Raw genomic sequence first — 20,916 nt, forward strand, 5'->3', positions numbered from 1 at the left:
AAGAACCCTCTTGGAGCTTAAAGGACCTGACCTGTGAGACTGTGAATCCCCAGGGAAGTTGTGATGCTGAAGGTGTCCTGGCCTTTCCCTGCCTCCATTACTGACCCGCTTTACCTCTCCTGTGACTTGCAGTTAACGCACCTGCGACGGTTGCTGACAAGAACAACCCGAAGTACACAGGGAATGTTTTCACTCCACACTTTGCTACAGCCTTGACCTCAGCAACCCTGAACCAGCCACTCTGGCTCAACCTGAACTATCCACCTCCACCAGTGTTCACGAATCACTCTACCTTCCTGCAGTATCAGGTCAGTGAACGGGCCTGGCTCTCCTGTGGACATCCACAGGGGTTTTGGCCACAGAGGAGGCGTGGCTGGCAGGAAGTCTATTTCACAAAGAGTCTTTAGACTCTTCTGAATCCCTTCCCTACATGCAAGAGGCTTCGCTGGGGCTATGGAAGGGCACTGTCAACTTGTCATCTTGTTGGTTATTTTTTTCATTGTGGTCACATCAGATCTACCCCTTGGTTCATGTGCATGCGTGTGCACACCTCCACAAACACATATATGTATATTTAGTCCTAACTTTCCGCTGTCTGAATTCCAGTTCACACTGTGCTCTTTATTGCAGAGTCTCTTTGCTAGTTGTGGCTGGTTAAGTGCTTGGGCTCCCAGGAGAAGATGATGTCACTGTCCTTGTTTCCCACCTCCTTCCTGTGACTTCCTTTGAAGTTGGATGACATATATCCTAGATTATTTGGGACAGTCCCAATTTAGGTCTTCTGTTTCAGAATAATATTAATGGCATCTCTTTTCACTCTCAAGTGTCCTGGTTTGGACAACAAATTACAGTCAGCCCTCTGTATCCACGGGTTCCACATCCACAGATTCAACCAATCTTGGATGGAAAATACTTGAAGAAGGAAACAATTAAAAAAAATACAACAACAAAAAAATGCAAATAAAAGATAATATAGTATAATAACTATTTACATAGTACATTATTAGACATTGTTAGTAATCTAGAGATTAAAGGATACAGGAGCATGTGCATAAGCTGCGTGCAAATACTATGCCATTTTATATCAGGGACTTGAGCATCCTCATATCCCTTTTTATATCAGGGACTTGAACATCTTTATATGTCATTGTATATCAGGGACTAGAGCATCCTCATATGCCATTTTATTTTATTAGAGACAGAGTCTCACTTTATTGCCCAGGGTGGAGTGCAGTGGCATGATCTTGGCTCACTGCAATCTCTGCCTCCTAGGTTCAAGTGTTTCTCCTACCTCAGCCTCCCAAGTAGCTGGGATTACTGGTATGTGCGCCACCACACCTGGTTAATTTTTGTATTTTTAGTAGAGACAGGGTTTCACCATGTTGGCCAGGCTGGTCTCGAACTCCCCAACTCATGTGATCCACCCGTTTCCACTTCCCAAAGAGCTGGGAGTACAGGCGTAAGCCACTGCACCCAGCCTTCAAATACCATTTTATATCAGAGAGTTGAGCATCTTTATATGTCATTTTATATCGGGGACTTGAGCATCCTCAGATTTTGGTATCCACAGGGCAGGGGAGGGAGGGTGGCCTCGGAACCAATCCTCTGAGGATACCATGGGATGAGTGTATATGGCCACCTTACTTAAACTACACCCAAGCAGTCTTAGCTTGTATCAACCAAGGTGGTTTGGCACGCATTCTTGTTCTTGGGCTCGTAGCTAAAGGAGAAAATCAGTGGCCAGACACAAAGGGACAGTGAAGCACCTGTAGCAGGGCTGGAAATTCTACTCACAGAACTTATTTATGCAGGGAAAATGTAGTTTCTTTATTTTGTTGATTTAACTTAATATCCCTTAAGAGCTTCCACCCACTGGGTAGAAGGAGGGAAAAATTAAATAAATGTCCACTCTGGTTTAAGCCTTAGCCCAATCCAATAACTTAAATAGTCCCTTTAGGTAGAACTCAATTTTTTCAGGAAAGATTCTCCATGCCTAAGATTTCTGTCTTCTGTTCCCCTCACTGGCTTCTCTCCAGAATTGTATGTCATTGTATGGGGAAGGGCAGGAACTCAAATTTGTGCATCCAGGACCTTGGCAATTTGCTGCCGCAGCCTGCCCAGCACAGCCTGAAGTAAGAAAGCAGAGAAGGGAATATTTCCAACTTGGTTTGTCCTGTTGCTATGTCCCTTCCCCCCTCTCCATCCCCAGGAACCCTATGCCATTCTTTCCCTTTCAACACAGCACAAGCCTTATGTCCTACGGGGAAAGGGGATTGGCTCTTCTCTATATAAAGACTCTTCAATCTGCCCCACCAGGCTTAGCTTCTGAATCTTAAAGGAACTTAGCAAAGTCTCTCTCTGTTTTGTTTGCAAGCTTTTTGTTTGTGTGTGAGTTTGCTAAAGAGAACAAGTACCCATCCCCTCCCCAGGGAAGGAAAGCTCACACCCCACTGTGGAGGTGAGAGGTTGTGATGAAAGGTGACCTAAGAAGGAAGCTGAAGTGGACTAGTTTCACATTAGTAGTTTATTGTCATAGACCAGTTTCATATTAGTAGTCTATTGTCCTTACACAGGTCTTGAAATGTTCTGTTCATTGATTCACTGACTCCTTTACCAATATGCCTCTACCCTTTCATTTTTGTGTGCTTATTCACTATTCATTTACTCACCTACTCATGATTTACTCATTTCTATGTATTTATTTGCTCATTAATTTAAGTAATTTTGAAAACCTTTTCTCCCTACACCTACTATAGGCTGAGCATTGTTCTAGGTGGAGAGATTCAAAGATGACTAAAGTCAGGTGTGGCGGCGTGTGCCTGGAGCCCCAGCCTACACTGGAGGCTGAGACAGGAGAATTGCCTGAGCTCAGGAGTTCAAGGCTAGCCTGGACAAGATAGCGAAACCCTGTCTCTAAAAAAAAAAAATGACTAAGAAAGAAGCTTGGAGTATAATACAAGTTCAGGAATAAACCAGAGACCAGCTCTATGCATCTCCATCTCTAAAGGGGAAACAATGGCATAATTCATTTAGTATAAGCCAATTCACTCTAAAATGCCCTCACAGAGCTCGCCATGTAAAACTAATTTGCAATGGTTTGCTTTATTAAGTGGGGATAGCATCTCTTTGCTATGTTAATTTCTTCTGACTTTTTGGAGTGGGTGAGATTTGGACATACCATTTTCTGAGCATGAAGGTCCTCTGTCTTTAGCATCGTAGGGCTGTCTATGAGGTTCCTGCCCTTCTGAACTGAAGCAGCAGAAGGACGCTGGCTGGTAAGGCCTGCTGGGTTCTATGAGACAGTTTAAGCACTGAATGGGCCCAGCTGAAGTTGGCTGTGGAAGGCATTGGTCCTCCCAGGTGGTAAGGGAGGACAGCATAATTTACCTTCTCCCAGCTTCTGTGATCTCACAATGCTGTCCAGCTTCAAGATAGCTGAACAAGGGGCCTGAGATAATAGCAGGCAGGTTTTGAAATCAGTAGACTTGGCTTTAAAGGTTCTGCTGCTTCCAAGTTAGGCCTTAGGCTAGTTAGCTGCTCAGAGTCACGGTTTCCTCACTTGTGAAATGGGTTCATAATAATTACAGCAGCAGCAGCAGCTACTGATATGGCTGTAAGGATTAATTGAGTCCATGGAAGGGTAAAGGCTCTGTAAAATTTAAGCTGTGACACAGATGTTGGTTTTTATTATTATTCAGCCTCAATCTTCCAAGGAAATGGGGTCAGAGAGCTTCACAGACCTTGAGGGGACAGAGAGGAGAAATGGGGAATGGTCTAGCCTAGTCTCTTCCCTCCTTAGTACTGGGAATAAAGATGAGGTCCCAAATCCAATTTACTCAGAGCTCTGTGGTGGGAGGACTCAGAGATGTGGAAGACAAAGTCCCCAACACTGAGGAGCTTCAGAGGCTCCTGGGCTACTTGGCATAAAGGAACTCTGCTCCCAATTAAGGAGGGAGGGTGCATGGGAAGAAGCCACGGCTTAAGAAAAGAAGAGTGAATGTTTATTTACCCTTCCCTGTGATTTTACAAACTTGCAATTCTAACAACTAGAAATATTGCTGAAGTCATGCAGTGTTTTCTAACTCATGAGTGTGGCACCATCTCCTGAGAATCCGCCCCTGGACTGAGCAGCGGTGGGCAGCTGTTTGCCATCCACAGAACCTAGGGCAGCCTGGCACAAGCAGGTGTGGGATGGTGGTGGCTGGGAAAGTTGGCTGTAGAAAGCAACGGGCACCTTCCTCCCTGATGCTGCCAGGAGGACCAGGGCCACCAGCTTAAGCGCTCTGCTGTCCCTACTGGATGGGCTCCTGTGAGGGGTGGATGGCGTGGCCCATGCTGGGCATTCTGGAGACTGCTCAGTGCTATACCTGAGGGAGAAGATGATGAAAAAGAGGCAGAGGGAAGATGAAAGAGTCCCATAAGGAAGCTCAGCTGCGCAACTTAGGCTCTGCAGTCTGGCAGCATAGCTCTGGCCACCCTCTGAGAGGGCACAATGAGCCTCAAAAATGATGACATGGAATGCTCCCAGCAGAGATCTTTGTGTATGATGCTGTGCACACACACACATGCACACAAACGACATATATGCATGTCTGATGTACACACATAGAAACAGGCAGGTGCACAACTGCCTGTAGAAAGCAGAGATGAGTGCTAACGGGGTTCAGAGGAGGAGGTGAAACAGAGGAGGGACACTTAGCAACCTGCCTAGTGGCCTTGGAGCTCACAGAGGGCTGGGAACAGGTAAGGCAATCCCATCAGTCTGACTGCTCTGTCCAGGTTCAGGCAGAGGCTGGGGTTGCAGGGACTGGGCAGTGGTCATAATGGGAGAGAGAGGCTGCCCCGGGCTGTAGGGCTTGGAGTAAAGGGCAGCAGGTGAGTGGTTTCAGGTGAAGGTGTGGGCAGAAGTGGGAGAAGCCTGAGCACAGGAATGTCAGGAGTGTCCCCTGCATGGGAGCAGAGAGCAAGGAGGGCTCTGAGAAGATGTGCACTCTTGGGAACCTGGAAGATGGAGCAGGAGGAGAACAGGGAGGCCTACTCACAGACTCCATATCAGAAAGTCCACAGGCCATGAGGAAATCCTCAAGGATGTAGGATCAGCCATCATCAATACTTTGGTCATTGGCACAAGCTGAGCCCAGAATGAAGGCAGCCTCTCGGGCAGCGGATCTTCTGAGATGTCCTGGGCTGAGAGGTGCTTTGGGTTTTGAGCCTCATCTTAAGGGAAAACTGGATTTGCAGGTGGAGGCAGAGTCTGGGACTAGAAATGACCACTGCCACAGCAGCAGTTCTGCGGGGTGTGTGTGTGTGTGTGTGTGTGTGTCTTATGTCTGTGTGTGAACACATGAGCACCCCAAGACAGAATTGTGAGTAAAATATCAATTTCCCATCTGGCTGAACTGCCAGAAAGCTGTTTAAGAGAGGAGGCAGTGAGGGATGACAAACACACTGAACATTGAGTCCTTAGTATGTGCTGGGCACTATTGTAAGCTCTTTAGATGTGCTAACACATTCATCCTCACACTGCCCCTCTCCGTACGCTACAGACACAGCTATATGCATGGGCACATAGATACACAGCAACACTAACACGCCTGGGTTCACAGTTGTATATTTGTACACAGAAATACACAGCTGCATAGACACAAGTGCAAACACACATGCAGGTGTACTTAAACATGGATGCAAACCAACACTCACACGTAGAGATGTGCATGGACACCTTGTGTCTTCAGGGGGCAGGTATGGGATTAGGAGAAGTCATTTAGAAAAGTTGTGTGGACAGCAACAAAGATAATGTGGCTACCTTCACAGGCTTTGCGGGCCTGAGCACATGTAATTTTTTAGAGAAGGAAAAAGAGGCTCAGAGATGTGAAGTGATTTGCCTAAGGTCACACAGCCACTAAGAGAGAGATCTGGGACCCAGGAAGCAGTCAGGCTCCTGAAGCTCCTATCTCCCACACTCACAGGAAAGGCTGTGAAGGCTGCCTAAGAGGGGCTTCCTGTGTGGTGTGAGTCCTGCTTCTCCTGGTCTGATTCCAGCTGGCCTCAGACAGCCCATGGGTGTGGCCGGCGATGTGATGGGACAAACTTGACCCTGTCTGGGGACTGAGCTGAGAAGCTGCTGCCTTCTGGCAGGGAGCCCCCTGCCTGGCCATACTGAGCCTCTCTTTCTCCCCAGGGCCTGTATCCACAGCAGGCAGCGAGGATGCCCTATCAGCAGGCTTTGCATCCCCAGCTGGGATGTTACTCCCAACAGGTGAGTAGACATTCTCTCCTCCTCTGTCCCGGCTTCATGAAGGCCTTTGGGTCACAGGGTGCATCTGCTCCCTCCTCTTGGTCCAGCTGGTGACCAGCCACCTGGCCTACCATTGGCTCCGGAGTACAGACTCACATGCTGGCATGCATGTGGAAATCACAAACCGATGTCCCTGTGTGACAACACCGGGCACTTAAGGGAGCCCCTCGTGCATGCTGGGCCTGTCCGTAAGCACCGTGTCTGCACTAACTAATTTAGCCTTCAAAATTACTCTGTGAGGTAGGTTATAGATGAGGAAACCCAAGCGCAGAGAGATTAAGTAACTTGCTCAAAGTCATAAAGTGAACATACAAATGAGGTGTTGCTGTGGCAATACCAATACATCGCCCCCACATCTCGGGGACTTTCAACAATGAATATTAATTTCTTGCTCGGGTCTACGGGCTGGCTGAGCTGGGCTGTGGATCAGGTTTACGTGGGTTCCACGTGCCTCTCCTGGGCCTGTGCTGAAGATTCAGTACCTGTTGCTCTTTCCACGGTGGATGGCAAGAGCCCAACAGGGCAAGAAGAAACACATGATCCCTCTGAAATCCTCAGCTCAGACCTGTCCGTGGGAACTTCCACCCACCTTCCACTGGCCAATGCAAACGACATGGCTTCGCTCAGCGTCAGTGGGACTGAGGAGTCATATTCTTCCCATGTAGGGTTGCCAGTTAAAATCCAGGACACCCAGTTAAATTTGAATTTCAGATAAACAAGGAAAAAATGTGTAGTGTAAGTTATGTCCCAAATATTTCACATGATATACTTATGCTAAAAATATGTATTTATCTGAAATTTGAGTTTAACTGGGTGTCCTGTATTTTTATTTGCTAAATCTGGCAACACTACTTTCATGGGTAGGTCGGGATAAATATCTGTGGGACAATAATTGAAGTTTGACCTCTGGCAGGCTGGCGTGCCAATGACCATGCTTTACTACGTCTTGTATGTAGATGCACAAAAATACCACCTGAAAATAAAGCAGCAGAAAGAGAAATGCACACACACACACACACACACGCAGATAGAAACACAGGTATAGTTGTACACATGCCACCAAGCTGCGGGGGTCTGTGTGCAGGCACAGGCACACAAATAGATACAGAAGCACATTGAGGGGTATTGAGTCTTGGGGCAGGGATGAGGGTATGAGGAAAGGAGCTTAGACTGGAGGAGCAGAGGGCACCAACACTCAGCCTGCCATAGCCCCAGGCTGGCCTTGCTCCTCCATACAAAGGTGGACACTCCCACACTCCAACTCATACAGCCTCTGCCTCTCCTGTCTCCACAGGGAGCCCCACCCTCTGTGCAAACTGCACCTCTGACCTGAAATGTGTTAGAATGTTCGGGAGGGTAGGGAAGAGCCCGTAGGTGTAGGCAGCTTTGTTACCTGGGCCAGCACTGATTTCTCAGCAGCAGGAACCCTTGCATCCTGAGACGAAGCTGGGATGAGAGATGATCTGGGTCAGGAAACCTCAGCCCCATTGCCTCCACCCCTTGAACAGGAATATCATTGACCTGGCTCCAGAGAGAATATTTTTAGGCAATTACGTGTATGTGTACGCACACATGCATGTGTATGTATTTGAAAAAAGTAATATAAAAACATGGTAAAAAAATTTTAAACTTGGAGGCAATCACTGTTTAATGGTTTTTTTTTTTTTTACATATTTTTCCGGCGATATCTATTTATGTAAACATTTTTATATAAATGCAGCATTCTGGGCACACTGTTCCATTGCTTTTGTCAGTGAGGATTATATTTGGAGATGTCTCCAGAGCAGGCTACAAAGCTCTACTTTATAGTGTCATCAGATACATGGAATCAGGGGCACATTTTTTGATAACATCGTGTGAGCCCTAGGACCTGCCTCCTCCATTTTGATCCCCTCCCAGGGCCAGGCAATTCCTCCCCCATGAGGACAGGGGTACTTTCTGCCATACTGACCCACAGGGTCATGACTCCCATCTGTCCTGGGAGGTGCTCTTGGTGTGTTCTGACCTTTAGCTCATCACCTTGGGATTTGGTGCCTGCGCCCAGCATCACCAGGCCTCACATCTCCATTGGAGAACACTGGGGAGAACCAGGAGGGAGGACTCAGATTTCCAGAGAGGACACAGCATAGAGAGGCTGGTGTGAAACAAAGTATGAGCTCTGGGCTTACCCTTCCGGGGTTCTGACCACAACTCAGATGCTGGAAACACTGAGAAAGTTGCTTCACTTCTCTGAACCTCAGATTTCCTGTTTCCAATAATAATGGTCCTACCTCACGGGGCTTTCTGGAATTTTAATGACAGCATCCATGTGAAGGGCTGGGCACATTTTAAGCACTCAATGAGTGCTAGCCTTTGTGGATTTTTTTTTTTTTTTAGACGGAGTCTCGCTCTGTTGCCCAAGCTGGAGTGCAGTGGCATGATCTTAACTCACTGCAACCTTCGCCTCCTATGTTCAAGCGATTTCTCCTGCCTCAGCCTCCCGAGTAGCTGGGGCTACAGGCATGCACCACCATGCCCGACTAATTGTTGTATTTTTAGTGGAAACGGGGTTTCACCATATTGGCCAGGCTGGTCTCGAACTCCTGACCTTGTGATCCACCCGCCTCGGCCTCCCAAAGTGCTGGGATTACAGGCGTGAGCCATCACACCCAGCCCCCTTTGTGGATTTTTTTTTAGATAAGGGCGTATGGGGTGAGAGAGGGCTGTCAGAGTGCCCGATTCCTGAGCACTTGGACCCCAGACTTGCTATTAAAATGGAAATCCAGAAGTTTCTTCAAGTTCTGACTGATACTCCCCTCAGCACAGAAGAGGATAGATGTCAGTTCTGTATGAGAAAAGGTTTTCTGATATTTGGAGCTGTCAGTAGTGGTATGTAGTGCTCATAAGGTAATGAGCCCCGCATCATTTAGGTATTCAAGAAGATGCCTTAGTGGTCTTTTCTTTCCTCCCTCCTTCCTTCTGCCCCTCTTCGCTTTCCTCTCTCTCCCTTTCTTGCATTCATTCATTTAACATATGTTTGTTAAGCAGCGACTGTGTCCCAGGCACTGTCATAGGGCTGGGGAGAGAGTGGTCAACAAGATGGATGAGGTCTCTGCCTTGTCGCGGCAAGATGGTGGGAGCCCCAGCTCCTGGTTGGAGTTCATCACGGGCAATCTCGGAAGCCCCACTGAATTCCTGTATTTCCCTAGAGTTTGTACTCAACCCCATTGCCCTTTTTTGCCCTTCCTCCTAGACTCACACTGTTCACGATGGCAGCCACCAGCTATGTGTGGCTATTTAAATTTAAATTAGCTGAAATTAAGTATAATTCAAAACTCAGTTCCTCATGCCCATGAGCCACATTTCAAATGCTCAATTGTCGTGTGTGGCTGGTGGCTTCCACGTCACATGGCACAGATGTAGGACATTGCTGCCATCGCAGGACTTTCCACTGGGCAGGGCTGTCTCAGACTTGGAATCTGTTGAAAGGATCTCAGGAGAGATAGAAGCCAGAGCTGTGTAAATCACAACAGCTTTCTGGGGATAATGAAAGCCTTAAAAATAAACAAGGGGCTTTTGAGATGATTATTGACAGAGGGAAAAGCTAGGGAAACAGGGAAGAGAATGGAAATAATATTGATTTGCTATGTGCTATATGCCTGTAGAAGGCATATAGGCTCAACTTCTGTAGAATTCACTACAGAAGTTGAGCCCTAGGCTTTCTCCATTCCAACATGTTGCCTTCTGTGTACCCAACAGTGACTGAGGGGCACAGGAGCTGAGGCTGGGGGCGGGTGGCTGGGCTTAGAGTTGGGCTAGGGAATGGTGACCTCACCCCTCTCTTCTCTATGGCCTGCAGGTGACGCCATACAACCCACAGCAGATGGGACAGCAGATCTTCCGCTCTTCCTACACCCCACTACTGAGCTACATCCCTTTTGTCCAACCCAATTATCCCTACCCTCAGAGGACACCTCCAAAGATGTCTGCCAACCCCCGAGACCCTCCCCCAATGGCAGGAGATGGACCGCAGTACCTCTTTCCCCAAGCATATGGGTGAGTCAGCCCATACTGGAGGCCTAAGTGTATCCAGAAAGCTGGTGGGAGTGGGAGCAAGTTGAGTGGGCTTGCCAATGCTCTCTTGGTACCTGTGTTCCATGGCTGTGGGGTGGGATGGGCCCTGTACCCATAGGCCAGTGGTTGTGTGGGTCCTGGAGGGACTTGGTGCAGCGATGAAGAGGGTCTGGGCCCTGGTGGGCTCCTTTTGTAGGTGCATTTCAGGTCTGGTTGCAGAAATGCAACTACGTGGTTCATAACATATGGATACCCCTCTCCACAGACAGGGGCAGTTGGTGCTGTGATACATTTGCCTTTACCCATGTGCTTGGTTACAACAGGACATGGCCAGCTAATCTCCTTAGAGCTCTCACCTCCCACTGTCCGCACCCTGAGCTCCTTGCCAGACTAATCTCCCGAACACCCCATTGACTTTGTGATGGGCCCTGCTGAAGAGCCTTCGACTGCTTATCAGGGCTACCCACACTTTTCCACCAAGTTCCCCAAACTGCAGAGGCAAGGAGCTCCTATTTCCTGGGATGGTCTGAGGGCTTAACATTCTGGCTCAACAACAAACTCAACATTCTGGCTGAAAATTCTACTCAAATTGTGCATGCTGTTGAGTCATAAATTTGTGTTTGTTTTAATACAATAATACATAGCCATTCATTCCCACCCACCAAACCTTCCACTAATATGGATGCTCCAAGCATCAGGTGGTGCCGTGTCATTCCTGGGAATCCCAGTCTCCCAGGCACACCCTGGGGAATGGGTGCCCGGGTTTGAAAAACTCACTTTATAGGATGAAGGCCAAACTTCCCAGCCTGACAGAGATTCCCATCCTTCCACCTCCCCATCACAGAACCTTCCCTGCTGTGCCGATCCGTGTCCCCAAACTCTCATCCTTTCAATCAGTATTTTCTCCAAATAGCTTGTTAAAAGGCATAAATGCAGAAAGTGGTTTCAGTAGTCAGATCTGTTTGGGAAAAGCTGTGGGAAACAGATAAACAGATTTCTTAACTGTTGGAATTCTCAGATCATTTAATTTCCTAGGGTGCATGGAGAATGTTCAACAAGGTGGTCAATAGTATTATTTAAACATGAAATCCATGCCCTTTTTTATTTATTATTATTTTTTTTGAGAGTTTCACTCTTGTTGCTCAGGCTGGAGTGCAATGGTGCGATCTTGGCTCACTGCAACCTCCACCTCCCAGGTTCAAGCGATTATCTTGCCTCAGCCTCCCAAGTAGCTGGGATTACAGGCGTCCACCACCACACCCAGCTAATTTTTGTATTTTTAGTAGAGACGAGGTTTCACCATTTTGGCCAGGCTGGTCTCAAACTCCTGACCTCAGGTGATCTGCCTGCCTTGGCCTACCAAAGTGCTGGGATTACAGCCATGAGCCACTGCGCCCAGCATCCACACCCTTTTAAAAAAATATTTCCTTCCTTTCCTTTCCTTTCCTCTCCTCTCCTCTCCTTTCTTTCCTTCCTTCCTTCCTTCCTTCCTTCCTTCCTTCCTTCCTTCCTTCCTTCCTTCCTTCCTTCCTTCCTTCCTTCCTTCTTTCCTCCCTCCCTCCCTCTTTTCCTCTCTCCCTCCCTCTCTTTTCCTTTCTCTTGCAGAGTATAGCATGGTGTGTTCCACCTAACACACCCTGGGAAACGCTGTATTAACACATGTAGTTAATTTGAATTTAGCCTGCAGGGGACCCATAGATGAATAGCATATGCTTCTTCCCTTCAGAGAACTGAGAGCAGATGAAATGTGGGTACAACAATGTTAGTGCCCTGGCAAAGTGAAAGCCATCAAAGTGGCCCGAGGACAGAGGCAGGATCCCTGCAGCGGGGGAGGTTCCTGTGAGCAGTGCTGGGAGGAGGGCATTCCAGGCAGGAGGAGCAAGGCCCTCAGATGGGAAGGCATGCGGCAAGCTGGAGGCCTGGGGAATAAAGGCGTCTGGCTGAAGTATTAGATTTGTCTCTGAAAAAGGTGGAAAACAGGATTGGAAAAGGGAGGTTGGGACTGGATTATGAAAGGCTTTGGACTGCTAGGCCTGGGGATCCAGGGAAGATTTATGCACATCAGAGTGAATTGATGGGGTGGAAGTAAGAGAAACAGGAAGCAGGATAGGGTGTGGTCTGGAGGTGGCTCTAGGGGCCTATGGGAGAGATTATCATCCCCTAGAGGTGAGAATAGAGACCCAGATAAGCTGCCTGCAGGTTGGCCAACTTCCCACATTCTGTGCGGTGACTCTGGTTTCTGGGAAGATAGACTTGCTGAAGGAGATAGCCCTGGCTGTGTCTGGGAGGAAGAGCGGTCTTAATGTCTCCTCAGTCAGCTTTCGGGAACCACCGATCGGGAGCTGTGAGACCAGAAGGTTGAGACCTGGTCTCCACAGGTCTGCAGAGGTTGGAGGAGTGGGAAGGTAACCTGAGGAAGGAGCACCCTGAGAAGTGGGAGACAGCCTGGGGAGAGCCAGAGACAGCGGAGGCAAAGAGGAGGGTGAGGAGAAGGAGCGGGGTGGATTGGCGTTCTGAGAGGCTGAGGAAACCAGGATCACGAGGTCAGAAAAATAATGTAAAGGGTGCAAGCCTGAGTACCCAGAGGGGATGATCTGTTCATTCAAAAAACATTGATCCAGCATCTTGTATGTGCCTGGCACTGTTGTAGGCACCAGGGATAATGGAGTGAATGAGACAAAAGTTTTCCTTCTCTTAAGGAACTTTCATTCTAGGAGGAGAAATGGACAATAAGGAGATAAACAAGCAAGTATGCAAAGTCAGGTCCTTGGGATATGGGTTAGGGTGGGGAGAAGAATCAAGGGTAGCCTGTTGAACCAAGATCTAAATGAAATGAGAGAATGAACCATGCATCTATGTCGGGGATGAGCCTCTGGGCAGAAAGAATAGAAAGTGCAAAGGCTCTGAGGTGGGAACCTGTGGCTGCAGCACACAGTGAGGGACGGAGTGCGTGGAATTAAAATCAGAGGTAGCCAGGGCCAGACTAGACAAGGCCTGGTAGGCATGGCTAGAAGTCTTGTTTCAGGAGCAGTGGAAAACCATGTAGGCTTTTACATTGATGAGGATGTGTTCTAATTTTCTATATAAAACAGATCACATTGGCCAACGTCTGAAGAATGGACTATGAGGGTAAGAGCTGAGGCAGGGGAGTAGGCTAGGCGCTCTATATTGAGCAAGAGGCATTGGTGGCATGGATGAAGGCAGTGGCCCTGGGAAAGGGGGCAGGTGAAAAGATCTGTGATGTGTTCTTTTCTTGGTAGAATTGGTGGGACTTGATGATGGTTGAACGTGTAATGAGGGAAGGGAAAAGTCAAGCAAATTCCTTGGTTTTTGATTTGTGCAACTGGAGCAGTAGCAATGCCAAAATACTAAGGTCATTGGGCCGGGCGCAGTGGCTCACGCCTGTAATCCCAGCACTTTGGGAGGCCAAGGTGGGTGGATCACTTGAGGTCAGGAGTTCAAGACCAGTCTGGCCAAGATGGTAAAACCCCGTCTCTACTAAAAATACAAAAATTAGCTGGGCATGGTGGTGGGTGCCTGTAATCCCAGCTACTCAGGCAGCTGAGGCAGGAGAATCACTTGAGCCTGGGAAACGGAGGTTGCTGTGAGCTGAGATCATGCCGTTGTACTTCAGCCTGGGCGACAGAGCAAGACTCCATCTCAAAAACAAAACAAAACAAAGCAAAATAAACAAACAACAACAAAAAACAAAAAACAACCAAGGTCATGATGACTAGAACAAGGATCTGTTTACCAAGAGTCAGTCTTGGACATGTGAAAATTGTGAGTGTCATTAGACAGATGGGTGGAGTTTGGATAGGTAGGTGCATATAGGAGTCCGGAACTCAGGGGAGAGATTGGGGCTGGTAATACATTTGGGAGCCATTTGCATATACATGATATTTCAAGGAATGGGATGGGATGGAATGAGATCGCCCAAAATACACAAGTATAGAGAAGAGAAGAGGTCCAAGGGCTGAGCCTTGAGACTTCCAGCATGTAGAGGCTGCAGAGATGTGGAGGAACCAGCAAAGACTCTATCAATAAGTAGGACTATCTAGTGAGGTGGGGAAAAAATGGGAAAGTGGAGTGCAGGAAGCCAAGTGAAGACAGTGTTTCCTGAACGAAGTGCTGGTTTTGGGGTGGTGATGTGAGGTGCTGGATGGAACAAGATCAAGGTGAGGCTGCACCTGGCTGGGGAAGACGCATGGGCCTAAGCACAGAGTTTAGTGTGGAAGACAACGAGGGTCAGCAGAAAAGGTGGAATCAAGAGAAAAAACTGTGTAAAGGGGAGAGGACGGAGAGAGGGGCTTCCATGTCCTCAGGGAAGGAGAAGTAGAGCCCTCCCCTCTGCCAAGTCAATTTGTATACATGCCTCAGGGTGGGATAAACATACAATTTATCTTCCGAGCAGTAATAAATTTGAGAGTTAAAAGGAGTACAGATAATAATTATACCAGGCCAGATGCAGTGGCTCACACCTGTAATTCCAGCACTTTGGGAGGCCAAAGCAGGCGGATCACCTGAGGTCAGGAGTTTGAGACCATCCTGGCCAACATGGTGAAACCCCGTCTCTACTAAAAACACAAAAAATTAGCCAGGTTTATGATGCACACGTGTAGTCCCAACTACTTGGGAGACTGAGGCACAAGAATCGCTTGGACCTGGGAGGCAGAGATTGCAGTGAGTAGAGATTGTGCCACTGCACTCCAGCCTGAGTGACAGAGTAAGACTCTGTTTCAAATAAAAAACTATAAAATAATTATACCAGAAATACCAACATAGAGGCTGGCCCAGGCAAACCAAGACATATGTTCATCATACTCAACAGGCTACTCAAGCTCCTCCTCCTCCAGGAAGCATTCCTTGTTAACTCTTGTCCACACAGATTGCTCCTCTTCCTGGCCCTCTAGTGTACATACTGTCTTGATCATGCCGGTGGCCGTTGATCTGATCAGAAGTTCTCAACCTGGAGGAGCTAGCTGCGTGTGTGGCAATCAGATATGAGCTGTGTCATGATCATTGTTGATTACTGATAATTGTTAAATACTGAAGTATGGGTTACAGCCTTTATTTTGTAAGTAGAAGGCAGGGTATCCCTGTAATAATATCATTACAATTTCTGAATGATCTTCCAAAATGATTTCTGAAAGAGAGAAATAGAGGTTGGGTTACCGCGGGCATGGATTGCTTATGAGGCACCCACATTGTGTCAGGTCCTGGGCACTGGATATGAAATAGGTAAAGTCTCTGCTCTCTTGGGACTTATTTTAGTGAGAAGGGAGTGAGATGACCCAGCCTAACTTGCCTATGGACCCTCAGTGAGCAACAGACACAGTTAGCTGCTGAGGCACTACAAATGAATGCCGTGGTCTATTTCCATTGCTTCTTCCCTCCTCCAATTGAGGAATTGTTTCATCAGTTCATAGGAGGGTACCACGGACGTGAATCTCTTGTATAATACGCATCTGGCTAGCTGAAAAGTGATTGAGAATCCCAGGATTAGATTAAATTTAGCCATTTGCTCTACTGTAATTTGTATTGAGTTCTGTTCCCATTCATTCAACATATCTGAGCAGATGGGTGAAGAAATTACAGTAGGATTCCAGAAGTGTGAGTAAATGATTCCATCTGGAGAGGTCAGGGAAGTCTTCACAGAGGAGATGGCTTTTGAACTCTATTTTGAAGTATGGATAGGAGTGTGCCAGGGAGAAAAGGAGAAGCGTGTGCATTTCTGCTCTTAGAGGGTGAGGCACACGTCTTAACTCTTCCTTCCCTGAGGGTCTAGCAAAGACCTAGGCACTCAGTGATGTCTCAACACTTACTTCTCAGTCAGGGTTGGAGTGAAGGGCCTGATTTAGCTTGGTGCTGGTAAGGGGAGGAGGGACTCTAGGATTGTCCAGCCTCGAAGATCTTATGCTGGACTTGCCTCTAAGTTCTCTGATGTTGTAGATTTTCCTGAGGGACACATCTGGTCCTCTAAGGCAGGTAGAGTGGTCACAGGAATACAGGTAAGATGCTTAGGTCCAGAGAGGGTCCCTGTTCTATGGGTCTTGGGCAGGGACAGAGTGTAGGCTTCATTGAAACAATATTTGCTGGCTCCCAGGGGCTTCCTGATCCAAGTAAGCATAAGGAGAAGTGCTTGATTGTCCTCTAATTGTATTATTTTAATATTTCACTTTCCCAAGGCCAAAGTTTTTTTCTTATGGCAAAGCCTTTACCTTCTAAGCCTGTCATGGTCTTCACTGTTTCAAAAATTAATATATTATTTTTTTTCTAATCCTTTCCGATAACATTAGGAATCTCATCATGGCGTTTACCCTCCCTCTCTTCCAGGTTCGGCTCGACATCCGGTGGGCCCTTGATGCACAGCCCCTATTTTTCCTCCAGTGGGAATGGCATAAACTTTTAGATCTCCTTCTCTTCCCCCTTTTCCTCCCTTAGCCCTCGGATCAGGGCTAAGGGCTTTTTGAATTTTTGGATTCTGCAAAAGCTTGGTATGAAGTTTGGAAAGGCAAGGTTCTGACCAGGTCACAGACAGAAAACAGCAAGACCAGATTCATCTATTGGCCAACACTGACACACAAACAGCCCCCCTCACACATGGCACAAGCTACACACACACACACACACACACACACACACGCTTCTCATATTCATACTTGCTTGCTCAACCACTTATGCATCTGTATTTAGCTAACATGAGTGATTTTTGTTTTTGTTGTTGTTGGTAAAATAGAAGTAAGACACTTAATTTTAGAAAGTTTGTATTTTATGATAAAAGTATGAGCTGCTTGAAATGGAGTGCGCCTGTTTATTTTTGTTGTGTTCTGCGTAATCTTTACTGCTCATTTTCCCCACGAGACTCAGTGTTTACTCAGGACATGAAAGGAGACCACAAGCTGGAGTCCTCAGAGTGCTGCTATCTAAATATGGGACCTAAGGGATCATAAGCGAGAGGGCTTATCTCTTTTCCCCTGTGATCCACTCACCTCTCAACATCTCAGTGTATGCATCTCAGGAAAGGACATCATAAAGGGAATGCACTCTCTCCTATCCCAACTGGAAGTTTTCCATAAAAAGTCCCTTTTGGACAAACAATTGGAAAATGTAGCCTGGAAAACAATTTCAAAAGTAACGCTAAATGTGACAGACTATATCCAATGATTGTACATCAGTACCAAGATAGAGGTCAGTGTCAAAACTGCACCTAATGGCAGCATCCCTAGACCTATCTTGTCAAACACTTACCAATGATTCGAATAAGGACGTTGAGAGCAACTTAATCACATTGGTGGAGGATATGAGTCTGGGAAGAGGAGACAGCCTGACTTTGTGACAGCACACATTCCCTTTTTTTTTTTTTTTTTTTTTTTTTTGAGATGGAGTCTCTCTCTGTCACCCAGGCTGGAATACAGTGGTGCGATCTCAGCTCACTGCAAGCTCTGCCTCCCGGGTTCACACCATTCTTCTGCCTCAGCTTCCCGAGTAGCTGGGACTACAGGTGCCCATCACCATGCCTGGCTACTTTTTTGTATTTTTAGTAGAGACGGGGTTTCACTGTGTTAGCCAGAATGGTCTCGATCTCTTGACCTCATAATCTGCCCGCCTCGGCCTCCCAAAGTGCTGAGATTACAGGCATGAGCCACTGTGCCCGGCCAACAGCGTACATTCTTTAACTCTTCTATTGTACCCCCTTGGCAGACATCGCTAATCAGCTATGTCATTCTATCCCCATAAGCTTGGACAAAGCCACAGAGTCATTCTCCCTGTGGTGCTCCAGGCAGCTGTCACTGATCAGAGTTGGTCTGTGAAATGAAACCCATGTGCCATGTGTAAACAGGGATTAATGTAAGGATATTCTTTGGTCTAAAAACTGAACTATGCACATCCAGATTGGACCAGCATTCTCAGTTCTCACCTGCTCTATTAGCAACCCAGTTATTCACCTGGAAGTTGAACTCCACTGTGAATGAGGCCATTGAGAGACAGTCTGGGGAACATGAGGAGTCCTAATCAAGACAGCAATGGGAGGCTGGGGGTCTGGAGGTTACCAGTGTTTCAGGATGGACCTAAGTCCAGTGCCCACAGGAGCATTTCTTTTGCTCTCACAGTGTAACACCAGTGGCCTCACTGGTCTTTCTTTCTGGGTCCCTGGAAACCAATTTCTCTCCCAAGTTCCCTCAAGACTTATGCCTTCTTACTTTCTTCATGGCCTAAGTCTAGGATTCCCTGGAAGTCCTCCAACTCCCTTCCCCAATGCTTGACCCTACTTTGGGCATTTCTTGTTTCTTCTTGATAGCCTTGGTTAACAGTCTGTCCCAAAGGTCTTTCTTATATTGTACTTCTAGGTATTGATCCAGGCTAGACTATAGTTTGCCACCCTCCCTTGATCTCAGCATGTTGGGAAACAGGAGACAGTAAAAGAAAAATCATGGGTTTGCCTTTGGCCAGACCTGGTTTCTTAGCTGCTTTCCAACTATGACTTGGGGCAGAGAACTTAACTTCTCTGAACCTCTTTTCCGTGAGTGGCCATATTAAGAGTTGTAAGGATTAAAAGATAATGTAGACTTAACATCGACTTTGTGTATTTAACATAGACTTGTGGCTTTAAGATGGTGGAGTAAAGATGTTTCTTTTCCTCTTCTCTTGAAACTTACCCCCAAATAACAAGGAGAACAAGTAAACCTGTACGAGCTCTATCCTCAATGAAACTCGGAGAAGTTGGTAATCCCATCCCATATACAAAGGCAGAAATGGGATGGAGGAAAGGTAAATGCCTTAGCAGAACAGGGGAAGATCACATGGAAATGCCTGCCAAAGGAAATATCAGCAAGAAGCTAGCCATTTCTCCTGCAGAGCCCTGATGGTCCTAGGAACTAGAGGTGCCAGGTGCTAGACTCCATGGAAGGTGGGGCTAGGAAGAAGTGAAAGCAACCTGGCCCCACAAAGCCAAAAGCCATGGCCGGTTCTGAAGGAGACAGGAGGCATTTTCTTCAGAGAAATGTACAGACAATGCATAAGGACTGTGGAGATGGCCCAGATGGAAAATGGGGATCAAGTGAAATACACATACACTCCTCAATGCCAGCAGCTAGGCTTTAACCAAGAAGCAGAGGTTTGGAAGTTTCTCTAGAGAAGCTGAATTGTCTCAAGGCATTTGGAGGTACCAGGGAAAATTACCCTATGATTAATGCCCTTTACAAAGACCTTCCAATCAACTTTTTAGAACAATCTCCAACAAGAAGGAAATAGATCAAAGCAAAGGTAAGAAGGAACTAAGGAGAGACCGACTACAGTATTATAAGGGAGATAAGGTAGTACATTTAAAAAATAAGGATTATATGCCATATGCTTATTGTTTTAAATCAGAATAAGAAAGTGTTTTTGGAAATTAAAACAGTGATAGCTGATGTAATTTTTTAAGTGAAAGGGCTGGAAGTTAACATCAGAGAGATCTCATGAAAGAAGAACAAAAAAATACATAAGGGTGGGTTATAGGAGATAAAAGATAAGCAAATGAGAGGACCAGTACAGGAGACCCAATATCTGGCTAAGGGACATTCTAGGCAACAGAGTGAAAATGGAGGGGATGCAAATACTAATGAAAAAAATAAAAGAAAATCCCCCAGATTGAAAGGTCCAAACAAGTGCTCAGCAAAGTGAAAGAATAAGATGCACATCGAAGAATATCCCTATGAAATTTCAGGAGAGCAAAGATAAAGACAAGATTCTAAAATTTCCCAAAAAAACCAACTCACATACAAATGCTCAAGAACCAAAATGGTAGCAGAGTTCTCAACAGTAACACTGGTACCTAGAACATCCTGAAACAAAGGCGACAGAACTTCAAGTGGAAATAATTTTTAACCAAGAATTCTAAATCCAAACTCTGCCTTGTGAAGGCAGAATAAGATGTTTTCAGATATACAAAGTCTCAAAAAATTTACCTCCCTGCACATTTGTCAGGAAGCTAAGGGGAGGTGTACTCCGATAAGACAAGTGGGTAAACAAAGAAAGGAGACATGGAATCCAGGAATCAGGTATTCCATGTGGAGGGAGACTAAGGAGATTCCTGGGATGATGGAAAAGGGATGTCTTCACTCAGGAGACATGAAACAGAGCCTCTGAGAGCCACCGCCACCAGTCCAGATTGGAGTAGGAAGTTGGTGAGCTCCAGAAGAGAGGCATGTCAGTGGGGGTTGGGGAATGGCTGGAGAAAAAAATGATAGATTATTCTGATGGAGCTGATTCTGTGGAAAATTGTATTAAGAGTTGTTTTATAGCAGTTGGTGGGGGTGGGAAGCTTTAACTATAAATTCAAATTAAAAAAGGAACAATTGTTATTAACTCAGCAGTGAACAATATTTACCTGGTCACAACAATAAAAAGTTCAAATATAGATTTAACAAAAAATGGTGATAAATTATAATCATGGTGGGAGGATGAAGGTGGAGAGAAGGTGTGAATAGAGCTAAAATCCTCATTTATCATAATAGGAAGGCAGGAGGTAATATCTAAAATGGATGATACCAGAGATAGTGGAATTCACATAATTATCTAGA

At 46.5% G+C, this 20,916-nt stretch overlaps 1 protein-coding gene across 2 annotated transcripts in view; it reads left to right on the forward strand.

Annotated features, from left to right (window-relative positions):
• Window positions 1–17,151, forward strand: part of C1H1orf94 (chromosome 1 C1orf94 homolog) — a 52,088-nt gene extending 34,937 nt beyond the window's left edge. For both annotated transcript variants that reach the window (XM_025403898.1, XM_025403890.1), the window contains exons 4-7: window positions 133–308; window positions 6,182–6,259; window positions 10,137–10,333; window positions 16,688–17,151. In XM_025403898.1, coding sequence (XP_025259683.1) covers window positions 133–308; window positions 6,182–6,259; window positions 10,137–10,333; window positions 16,688–16,763 — 527 coding nt within the window. In that variant the 3' untranslated portion in view covers window positions 16,764–17,151. The remainder of the gene's footprint in view (window positions 1–132; window positions 309–6,181; window positions 6,260–10,136; window positions 10,334–16,687) is intronic.
• The last annotated feature ends 3,765 nt before the right edge of the window (window positions 17,152–20,916 follow it).

This window comes from Theropithecus gelada, chromosome 1, assembly GCF_003255815.1.
Source record: "Theropithecus gelada isolate Dixy chromosome 1, Tgel_1.0, whole genome shotgun sequence".
In the NCBI taxonomy this organism is placed as follows: Eukaryota; Metazoa; Chordata; class Mammalia; order Primates; family Cercopithecidae; genus Theropithecus; species Theropithecus gelada.